The sequence below is a fragment of the Condylura cristata genome, unplaced genomic scaffold (assembly GCF_000260355.1).
Source record: "Condylura cristata isolate star-nosed mole 26May11 unplaced genomic scaffold, ConCri1.0 scaffold00036, whole genome shotgun sequence".
NCBI classification, from domain to species: Eukaryota; Metazoa; Chordata; class Mammalia; order Eulipotyphla; family Talpidae; genus Condylura; species Condylura cristata.
In genome coordinates, this window is record NW_004567137.1 from 447829 (window position 1) to 458917 (window position 11089).

General features: G+C 55.2%; 1 protein-coding gene across 1 annotated transcript in view; it reads left to right on the plus strand.

Annotated features, from left to right (window-relative positions):
* COL2A1 (collagen, type II, alpha 1) overlaps nt 1-8636 on the plus strand; it is a 29550-nt gene extending 20914 nt beyond the window's left edge. The window contains exons 36-54 of the mRNA XM_004693170.1: nt 171-224; nt 549-602; nt 962-1015; nt 1302-1409; nt 1954-2007; nt 2398-2451; nt 3102-3263; nt 3459-3566; nt 3811-3918; nt 4230-4283; nt 4438-4545; nt 4744-4797; nt 4938-5045; nt 5317-5370; nt 5747-5854; nt 6197-6485; nt 6899-7086; nt 7375-7617; nt 8056-8636. Coding sequence (XP_004693227.1) covers nt 171-224; nt 549-602; nt 962-1015; nt 1302-1409; nt 1954-2007; nt 2398-2451; nt 3102-3263; nt 3459-3566; nt 3811-3918; nt 4230-4283; nt 4438-4545; nt 4744-4797; nt 4938-5045; nt 5317-5370; nt 5747-5854; nt 6197-6485; nt 6899-7086; nt 7375-7617; nt 8056-8202 — 2109 coding nt within the window. The 3' untranslated portion in view covers nt 8203-8636. The remainder of the gene's footprint in view (nt 1-170; nt 225-548; nt 603-961; nt 1016-1301; nt 1410-1953; nt 2008-2397; nt 2452-3101; nt 3264-3458; nt 3567-3810; nt 3919-4229; nt 4284-4437; nt 4546-4743; nt 4798-4937; nt 5046-5316; nt 5371-5746; nt 5855-6196; nt 6486-6898; nt 7087-7374; nt 7618-8055) is intronic.
* Nucleotides 8637-11089: the final 2453 nt, after the last annotated feature.

Genomic DNA, 11089 nt, shown 5'->3' on the forward strand with positions numbered 1-11089 from the left:
TCCTGTCAAACTGGAGGCAGTAAGAAGGAGGAAGGGGGTTCTGGGGGGGGCCATGGGAGAATGCTCAAAGAAACATCCATTGGGTGTGGGCCCTTCAGAGTTCCTGCTGGTCTCTCAGGTCCCTGGTGTGACACTCTCTGCCCTGCTTACTTCCCATCCTCTCTCCTCAGGGTCTGACTGGTCCCATTGGCCCCCCTGGCCCAGCCGGTGCCAATGGAGAGAAGGTGAGTCTGGGCTCCTTCTGTCTCTCCTCCCTCATAGAAGCTTTTCCTTTTTTGCCAAAGACTACTATTTCTTCTCTACCTCAGCTTCACCCTCCTACCCACTAAGGGCTCATGGAGTAAGGGTGTAGGTCTTGGCCCCATGGAGTAGAGCCACTGGGCTGCCTTCCAGCAAAGGCCTGATGCTGGTGCAGTGTGGGCTGAGCCACAGGGAGCGAACAAGCTATGGGAGGAGATGGGATCCAGAGCTCTGCATCCATTGCTCTTGTGGGGCCCTACTCTGACCCCACCTCCCTCATTCATGGCTCTCACCCCTCCCTGCCTTAGGGAGAAGTTGGACCTCCTGGTCCCGCAGGAACAGCTGGAGCTCGTGGCGCCCCGGTGAGTGTCTGCTTCTGACTGTGCTTCTGTTCCCTGGACCCTGGGGTCCTCCTCAGCCTGACCCCTGGTGCTGACCCGTGCCCTCCCTATCTGTGGGTCTGGGTTGGGGAGAGAGATGAGAAAGCAAAGGGGAGGTCTGCCACCCCAGTGATATGGTTGGAGTGGAGGTCTTTTGGGTTGCCAGATTCTTTGGCCAAGAGGGGCTGTCTGACCTGGCCCCCTTTATGTAGGAGTGAGCTTCTCAAAGGCTACTTGTGGAAGTCTTCTCTTAGAGTCATGGTACAGGGGGCTGACTGGGCCAGCAGGGCCTCTGGGCTCGCAGGAGGGCCTGACCCTTCTTGGGCTCCCTTATCTCACAGGGTGAGCGTGGAGAGACTGGACCTCCTGGACCTGCTGGATTTGCTGGTCCTCCCGTGAGTACTGCTGTATCCCCCACTCCCACTCCTGCACTCAGGCCTGCATCTCATGTGGCACCCAAGGGCACCTTGCAGCCTGTTGGGGGTGAGGGACAGATTAAGAGAAGGGACATGGTTCCTCCTCTCCTCTTTCTACACCTTTACGGTAAAGTGACAAACCTCTCTTATGTCTGGCTTCCAGGCCTAGGGTGGACACACACATACATGCTCACACAAACTTAGACATACACACACCCTCACGGCCTCCTGCCCTCACTCATCCATTTTTTCCTTCCCGGGACAGGGAGCTGACGGCCAGCCTGGTGCCAAGGGAGAGCAGGGTGAGGCAGGCCAGAAAGGCGATGCTGGTGCCCCAGGTCCTCAAGGTCCCTCCGGAGCTCCTGGGCCTCAGGTGAGGAGTGCTGAGCTGGGAACTGTTCCTGTGGGCAGGGTGAGGGCCCCTGGAAACTGGACAGTCAGAAAATGGCTCAGGGGCTTGCTCGGAACACACCCCAGGGTTTGGGGCGTCTAGAGCCTGCTGCTGTCACATCAGGAAGAAGCTGCGGAGGAGACATCGTCTTTTGTTGTCTTGTGTGTGTGTGTGTGTGTGACAGGGGGCAGGGGTTGGAGGCAAGGGGGGACAAGTAGTGTCTCTGGGACAAACAGCCAAGACAGAGTAGCCGGTGCCCTGGCCAGGTGGGGGCAGGCAGACAGGACCCAGGAGCCTTGGCTATGTTGTGTGGGCTGACGGGCTTCTCCTCCCAAGATCGCCTAGAATTCTCTCCTAAAACATAGGTCTCCTGTTGGCCATGATGATGAGCCCGCCTGTGACAACCTCTTTGAGATGAGACTTTAGTACCAAGAAACCGATCTTGGAAAGCCTAGCTCTCAGGCGTGCACTGTTGGGATTTACACAGGCCTTTTCCTGGACTCACCGTCTCCCTCTTCCTTCCCAGGGTCCTACTGGTGTGACTGGTCCTAAAGGAGCCCGAGGTGCTCAGGGTCCCCCGGTAAGTAAGGATTGTCCTCATGGTCACCCATGTGGGGTGTGGCGACATGGGGGCCACAACTTCTCCCCTGCCTCACAGTAAAGGTTCTCAGTCATGTCCAGGATTCATCCCACCTTTGTCCTGCTTTGGGTCCCAGCCTGAGACCATTAGGGCATGTGGCTGGGCAAGCCTGGCCCAGCCTCTTCCTCAGCTCCCTGGAGGTGCCCCCACGGGAGGAGAGGAGCAGCTGCCCAGTCCCCAACTCTACTCAGCTCCTCTTTCTCCCTCTCCAGCTCCCCTCAGCCCTTTACCCCTTTCCACACCAGCGTGAGACCCTCCCACCCCCCACTATTTGATTCTTGGGCCTCCTGAGGGCCCGAGGTATTCAGGGGCTCTTCTCTTCTCACACAGGGAGCCACTGGATTCCCTGGAGCTGCTGGACGCGTCGGGCCCCCAGGGTCTAACGTAAGTGACAGTGCTGGCCTGGCTCATCCCTGCTCTTCTCCTGGCCTGGGCGGCACTGGCAGAGGTGGGAGAGGCTGCGTCGGCCTCCGCGACGGGGCTCCAGCCGGCGCCTGCCCATTTTACCTCCACTCATTCATGGGAGGGCTTGTCCCCCGTGGATAGCTGGGGACCAGGACTATGACCTGCTGCTGGCCACGGGCCTCCTCCCCTGCTCACTCCCAGCTCCGCAGGGAGCGTGGAGCTGCATGGTTGCCTTCATCATGGACACGCATTTCTTGAGCATGTTGTGTGTAGCTGGCCACTAGTTGGACACCCTGCCCGCAGGAGTTTTCTGTGGAGGGAGAGGGCTGATGAGGTTCCCTTGCCACCTGCTTGGCCACCAGCACGGGTGGTCAGAGTAGCAAGGTTTCAGCTGTTTCTGGAGGCAGGAAGGATCCCAACTAGGTCAGAAAAAGCAAAGCATGTGGTTGTAGAACCCAGTGCTGGCTGCCAGAGTGGGAAGAAAGACGGGAGCAAGCCTGCCCTCAATGTGAAGGTGTATGTAGTAGCCCCCACGGGGGACCACTGTCCCTGGCACCCAAGGGTTTTGGCAGCCTGGAGGAATGGGGAAGGGGAGGTGAGTCCTCACTTCTTACATTTGCTCCTTTTAGGGCAACCCTGGACCCCCTGGCCCACCTGGTCCTTCTGGAAAAGATGGCCCCAAAGGCTCTCGAGGAGACAGTGGGCCCCCTGGCCGAGCTGGTGACCCTGGTCTCCAAGGTCCTGCTGGAGCCCCTGGCGAGAAGGGAGAACCTGGAGATGATGGTCCCTCTGTAAGTCTCACCAGGCCCTGGCTGCCAGCCTAGCGTCAAGGTGGCTTTGAGCTCACTGGGCAGAGTGGGAGAGAGCAAGGTTATGGGCTTTCAAGGAGGGACCTGGTGTACCCCAAGGGCACTGACTCTGGAAACCAGCTGGCCTCAGGCTGGCCATCCCGTGTCAATCCTGACTTCCCATCTCCCCTCTGCTAGGGTCCTGATGGCCCACCAGGTCCCCAGGGTCTGGCTGGTCAGAGGGGCATCGTTGGTCTGCCTGGACAGCGTGGTGAGAGAGGATTCCCTGGCTTGCCGGGCCCCTCGGTAAGTGATGGGGGCCTCCATCTAGGTGATCCCGGCCCAGCCTGGCTCAGGCAGAGCTCTTCCTTTTCACTTCTGGGGCAGTCGCCAAACTTGTGCAGAAGCTGCACCATGCCTCGAGGCTTCTGTCTGCTCAGCACCCTCAGAGTCAACCAACCCATCACCAGCTTTTCTCTGGAAGGGCTGAGTGGAACCTGGGTGGGGCCACATAGGGTGCACATTCGTTGACCTTGTCATTGTTCCTCAGGGCGAGCCTGGCAAGCAGGGGGCTCCTGGGTCATCTGGAGACCGAGGTCCCCCTGGCCCCGTGGGTCCTCCTGGCCTAACTGGTCCTGCTGGTGAACCTGGACGAGAGGTGAACAGTGGGCCCCATCATGGGAGGGGTGTCCCTTATCGGGTACTGTGTTCTCTGACCAATCCTGATTCTCTGGAGAAGGGAGTGACAGGGTGGGTCAGTGGAGCCATCTGCCCGGCTGCAGCCGGGGAGCCATAGTGGGCAAAAGAAGGGCACAGGCACTCAGACCTGGTGGATGTGGAGGGAATCAGAGGAAGCTCAGTGCGAAGCTTTTGGCTCCAAAGCTGTTGGATCTAAGGGAGCACAGCTAGGACTTCTGAGGTGGGAGATGGATGGGGCGGCCCTCATGGTGTCTTGTTTTCCTTGCACAGGGAAGCCCTGGTGCTGATGGTCCTCCTGGAAGAGATGGTGCAGCTGGAGTGAAGGTGAGTATCTGTGGTCCCTGTGTGGGGGGGGTGCTGAGAGAATACTCCCTGAGGTCAGCAGGTCGGGGTCACAGGCTGGCCTCACTTTGGGAGGACTTCTTTCCTTGCCCCTGACGGAACACTGTTTCTGAGCCTGAGATCTCCTCCCTGACAGGGTGATCGTGGTGAAACTGGTCCCCTGGGTGCGCCTGGAGCCCCTGGGCCCCCTGGCTCTCCTGGCCCTGCCGGCCCAACTGGCAAGCAAGGAGACCGAGGAGAAGCTGTGAGTACCTTAATTCAGTGAAAACTGAAGTGAGGAGAGTGGCCAAGTAAGCTGGGAGGTTTTCCACCTCCTGCGCTCCCCTGCCTCTCACCTGGTGGCGCCCCTGGTCCAGGGTCTCAGTGCCCTACCCAGAGCAGATGTGGGAGGCCCTTCCTGCCCCTGCTTTTCTCTGACACAGCTTGCTCTCTCTCCTTGCAGGGCGCACAAGGTCCCATGGGCCCCTCAGGACCAGCTGGAGCCCGGGGAATCCCAGTGAGTATCTGTGCTGGGTCCCCACACAAGTGCGGGGACAGCAAATCCGCTGTGGAAGCTGAGTCCTCGGCTCCGGTGAGGCTAGCAGGGGATGCCTGCTACCGGCAGAGCTGCCCAACACGTGTCTGTCTTATCCCCAGGGTCCTCAAGGCCCCCGAGGTGACAAAGGAGAAGCTGGAGAGGCCGGCGAGAGGGGACTGAAGGGACACCGTGGCTTCACGGGTCTGCAGGGTCTGCCAGGCCCCCCTGTGAGTGTCACTGTCTGTGATGCTGCAGGAGGCCCTCTGCCCAGAACCCACTTGAGTTGCCCTGCTGCTAAGACGTCTTGGCATCACCCTAAAAAATTTCTGGCACTTTGTCAGGGTTGGAGGGAGGAGTAGTGGAAAGGCAACAGAAGTGGCATGTGCGCCTGCTCTCCACCTCCCAAGACATAGATACACATATTCAAGAAAGCCCCCCATCCTGGAGGTGGAGCCCCATCTGTGCTGAGTGCTCACCCTTGCCCTTCCTTCTACTCAGGGTCCTTCTGGAGACCAAGGTGCTTCCGGTCCTGCTGGCCCTTCTGGCCCTCGAGTAAGTGGGTGTGAGTGGGATGGAGACTGGGTGCTTACCAGCTGCTCTGACAGTGGGGAGGCATCGCCGCTTATGGGGAACCCCGGGCTCGGGCAGCTCCCTCAGCAGCAGAGATGGGCCCAGTCTGGTGTGACTATGGTCAGAAAAGCACCTGAGGTCATAGGGGAGGAACAGGAAAGCAGTGCTCGGCTGCCAGCAGACTCCCCTGTAATGGCATTTACCAGGAGAGGTTTAGGGGGCTGGTTCTCTGAGAAATGTGAGGAGCAGGGGGTGGGGGGCTAGTGTTGTCAGGGTGGCCAGCAGCTGCCTAGCCCAGCTCCTCACTGATCTCCCCAATGCTGACAGCTCTTTCTCACCACCTCTCTCCTGTCTACAGGGTCCACCTGGCCCCGTCGGTCCCTCTGGCAAAGATGGTGCTAATGGAATCCCTGGCCCCATTGGGCCTCCTGGCCCCCGTGGACGTTCAGGCGAAACTGGCCCTGCTGTAAGTGTCCTGGTCTCTTTCCCCCTGTTGGGAAAGCTTGGAAGGCTTGAACACCCTGGTGCTGGGCATCAGGGCATCAGTCTGCAGTTAATGTTATGCCATCCTTTATGCTGGGTCTTCCCTGAGCTTTAGAGGCTCCATGATTGGTGATGGGCAACAGAAGAGAGGGGCTGATGAAGAAATAGGGAAGGCACTTGGGGTTTTGCTGTCCAGGCTGGTGCACCCCCTCCCACACACACAGGATCAGGGAGAAGTCCCACTGGTGCATGTGAACAGATGGGAGTGGACAGAGGACCAGCATCTCTCCGAGTTCCTGCCTGATTTCTCTGTTTCCTGCTGTAGGGTCCTCCTGGAAACCCTGGACCCCCTGGTCCTCCAGGTCCCCCTGGTCCTGGCATCGACATGTCTGCCTTTGCTGGCTTAGGCCAGAGGGAGAAGGGCCCCGACCCGCTGCAGTACATGCGGGCTGACCAGGCAGCTGGTAACCTGAGGCAGCATGATGTCGAGGTGGATGCCACGCTCAAGTCACTCAATAACCAAATTGAGAGCATCCGCAGCCCTGAGGGCTCCCGCAAGAACCCTGCTCGCACCTGCCGGGACCTGCAGCTCTGTCACCCTGAGTGGAAGAGCGGTGAGCTTGGGGGGCAGGATTTCCCAACCCCACCCCAGATAGTAGGCAGTCAGCCCACTGAGCAAGCAGCCTTGCAGACCTCAGTAGCAGACAGGGCAGAGCCAGTCCTGGAAACTTCTAGTAGCACCTCCATGTCACAACAGACATGCCACCCAGCTCCCTTCCTTCTGAGGCTACGGGGAAGAGCCAACTTCAGGGTGGCGTGCACTGCTCCTGCCCTTGTCCCTCGTGCCCCTGCCAGCTCGAGGTTTTGCCCATCCAGGTCTCCTCCTTGACCCAGGCCCTCCCATCCTGGGGCCACTCTGGCCATCTCGCCTGCCCCTCACCTCCTGGCACCTGCCTCTCCCAGGCAGTCCTGGCCTCTAGGGAGTCTGCCCTGCTGACTCTGTGGGGCATGGCCTTTCCCCCTACAGGAGACTACTGGATTGACCCCAACCAGGGCTGCACCTTGGATGCCATGAAGGTTTTCTGCAACATGGAGACTGGTGAGACCTGCGTCTATCCCAGCCCAGCTAGTGTGCCCAAGAAGAACTGGTGGAACAGCAAGAGCAAGGACAGGAAACATATCTGGTTTGGAGAAACCATCAATGGTGGCTTTCACGTGAGTACTGGTCGTGCTAAGCCAGGGCTAGCTCCCGAAATCTTCCCCTTCTTTCTCTCTGAAAATTTTTAGTATTATGCCCACATTCTCACCAGTTTTCTCTAGGGCTTGAGAGAATATCAAGAGGCAGAATAGTGGGGTTTCATCCCCATTTAGAGATGTAGGAATCCTCCCCTAGGAGGGCAAGTGTCCCCCAGCTCACTGCTCCCTTCTGCACCCTGGACAGTACAGCCCCGCCTCCCACTGAGGGCCCTCTAGGCCTCATACCTCCGCTCTCTGCCCTGACAGTTTAGCTATGGGGATGACAACCTGGCTCCCAACACTGCCAACGTCCAGATGACCTTCCTGCGACTTCTGTCCACGGAGGGCTCCCAGAACATCACCTACCACTGCAAGAACAGCATTGCCTACATGGACGAAGCAGCTGGCAACCTCAAGAAGGCCCTGCTCATCCAGGGCTCCAATGACGTGGAGATCCGGGCCGAGGGCAACAGCAGGTTCACATACACTGTCCTGAGGGATGGCTGCACGGTGAGTTGGGTTGACTGGAGCTGCTGAAGCAGGCATCTTAGTGTCATCAGAGGGGCTTTAGGAGCGATAAGACATGCAGAGTGATGAGTGACAGTGATACACAGGAGCTTGCTGTTCTCCACTCCCTGACTGAGGGTAGTAAGATCATCCCCAGTCTGTTTACTGATTCTTGTGGGTGCGTTCACACAATGCATATGGCTTACAGGCTGGAGCAATGAGGCAGTCATGGGTGGGGGCTCACTGTGGGGGTGGGGAGAAGGAGAAGGGAGGGTGGAGGAGGACAGAAGCATGGCTCTGGCAAGCCCAGAGGGGGTCAGGAATCTCCAGGTATGTTTGGCACTTTGCTCTATGACAAGGTTAAGTTGTTTGGGGTCCTGGGCAGCTAGCCCTGGGTGGCCAAAAAACCACTGAATGGTGACCCCTTTGTTTTTCCTCCAGAAACACACCGGTAAGTGGGGCAAAACTATCATCGAGTACCGGTCACAGAAGACCTCTCGCCTCCCCATCATTGACATTGCACCCATGGACATCGGAGGGCCTGAGCAGGAATTTGGTGTGGACATAGGGCCTGTCTGCTTCTTGTAAAAACCTGAACCCAGAAACATCACAAACCATGGCAAACCCAAAGGACCCAAGTACTTTCCGATCCCAGTCACTCTAGGACTCTGCACTGAATGGCTGACCTGACCTGATGCCCATTCACCCCCCTCTCAGTTTGGACTTTTCTCCCCCATCTCTCTAAGAGACCTGAACTGGGCAGACTGCAAAATAAAATCTCGGTGTTCTATTTATTTATTGTCTTCCTGTAAGACCTTTGGGTCAAGGCAGAGGCAGGAAACTAACTGGTACAAGTCAAACGCCCTCGGAGTGACTGCCCTCCAGCCCAGGCAAGAAAACCCCTGTCAGGTGCTGGGCGTAGGAACTGTGTGTCCTACACAATGGTGCTATTCTGTGTCAAACACCTCTGTATTTTTTAAAACATCAATTGATATTAAAAACAAAAAAATTCTTGGAAAGTACACACTGACTTGTGCTTTGTTTTTTCTTCTCCGCGAGTCCTTGATTCCGCAGACATGACCACACGGCCATCCTAAAGGCTTGCTAACTTTCCAGCCAAGCTTGGGGGCACTGAAGCCTCCCACTCACACACACACACCTGCCTCTTTTGGTCAACCTTGGCTTTGTGTGAAAATGAGGGATCATCTGGGTCCAGAGATTAAGATCTGGAATGAAGTCACAAAAGAGAGGTGGCTGTTCCCCGAGTAAACAGAACAACAGCTCTGGCCCCGGTGGCCCCGGTAGCGAGCACATGATGATCATCAGCTGGGGTTTTGTCAGGGAATTTCTGTCTGTACCAGAATATTAAGGTGACCTCTCAAAGTCCACCTACTTGCGGGTACCTGGTAAAACCCAGAAGTTAACAGCAGCTGAGCCTTAGGTGATAGACTTTTCTGTTAGAAAAAAAGGGCTCAAGGGAAGAGAAGGAATGGAACAAGAAGCCCTGCCTCTGGGGAACCTGGCTGCAGCCTTGTACTTAGAACTCCCTGGATCTCCCTGGCCCAGAGGGGACCCTGGGAATAAGAGGTTCATTACTAATCTCGGGGATCACCAGTGCCCCCAGGAAAGGCAGAAGGTCCCCCCATCAGAATATTCTCAGATAAAATCCTGAGCCCGCAGGTTCTGAGGTCTTTTTCGGGGCACTTTTCCTCTCTGTAGCTTTATCTTGATGGAAGTGACCAGCACCCATGATTAGGAGTCCAAACATCTGCTAAGACTTGTTCAAGCACCTTGGACCCTGGGAAATCACAGACCAACTCCTTACAGTTTCCCTTTCTGAACAAGCAAAGGAAGAGAGAGCTGAAGAGACACTGAATATACTTTACTTATAAAGGCAAATAATAAATATTGTTTTACCCAACAAAATACCCAGGACCCTTAAAGTCAGAGTTTACAAATAGGCAGATTCCCCTGATGGTTTTACATCCGAGGCTAGAATCCCCAGGATAGCTGACCCAGGATCCCAGGAATCCTGCTTTGAAGCAACTGGGGAAGGACAGGTTTCCCGGGAGGTTGCCAACAGGACTTCTCTAGACACGTAACCTTGGCAAGTGGATTATTTTGAGCCGAGGTCAGCAGAGGGATAAAAGGCAATTCTCTCTCCTCCCTATCGCACTGTAGAATGTATGGTAGAACTAACTTGTGGCCTACATAAGATCCGACGGGCTGTTGATGGTGTTTGAAACTTGACACGGGACAAAAACACATCAGAAGATGCAATCTTTGGCATACAGTGGGCACTCAATAAATCTTTTTTAGAATGAGTAAATGAACAAATCGAAGATTTCTGTAGCTATCATATGATTTCTGTAGTATGGTCTCTTCAAGTAGTCTAAGTGCCTTGAGACCAGAGTATAGGCCAAGCCAGAAGCCAGTGAGAGACTTCTCGCAAGGGTCCATCTTAAACACATGCATTCCCTATCTTAATTCACTAGAAATACTACAGTGATGGCAATGACCTCTGAGCTGACCCCTCCCCTCTTTCAGCTTTGGTGTTGCTAAAAGCAAGTACTAGGGAGTTGTTCAAGAATTGACAGATCATGTGATAAAACTGTGCAGAACAGGCCAAAGTGCAGTTTGGGATGTAAGAATATAAACAGCCATGACAATTCATTGTGTTATAAGATCAAGCTTACTGTATGTTTAATAAATTGAATGTTCCTCCTCTGACTATCATAGGTGGATTTTAAGAGCATCCTGAGAAGAAATGCCACTGAGGCATGTCACAAAAATGATTGAAAAATGAAGAATATGAGTAACTTTTCCAAAATTCATAGAAAATATGCCAGAAATTATTTGGAGAGTGGGGAAACTAAAGAGAACAATATGCAATGTGACATGAATTTAGGGGGTCTTGTTTAGGGCAGTGTCCTCAGAAATGGTCCCCCTTTGCCTTAGTACAGGGCCACTGCCCTGCCCTTCACACACACAGCAGCCACCACTGTCGCAAACACGCAGATATGGAACCGTGTCACACGGAACCTGTTTTTAATCTTCAGCTTTTGGGTTACTCAATCACAGCAATGTCTGTCAGTTATGAAATTTAACCTTTGCAGATTTAGAGCACAAAAATTAAGCATATATTAAAAATAAAGCTATCAGAATGGAGAACAAAACTAATGCACACCTCCTGCCACCACCTGTCACTCTAGTAGCTTTCTGAGGACCCAGTGCTGGGGAAGAAGCTAGAGGCATCTCAGCCTCAAGTTTCCCAACTAGATCCTGGAGTCTATAGCTGGAGTCTTCATTGGTGGAGGAGAGGGTGAAGAGAGTTCAAGAACTTTCAAACTCAAACTAAGTCCTCTTAACCAGGACTACAGCCAGTTGGAGGGGGCAGTTCCTCTCAGAGAAGCACTGACTCATCTGGCAGGAGTCTCGGCCCCTCCTCTCCCAACCTCCAGGGGGCGTTAGTACT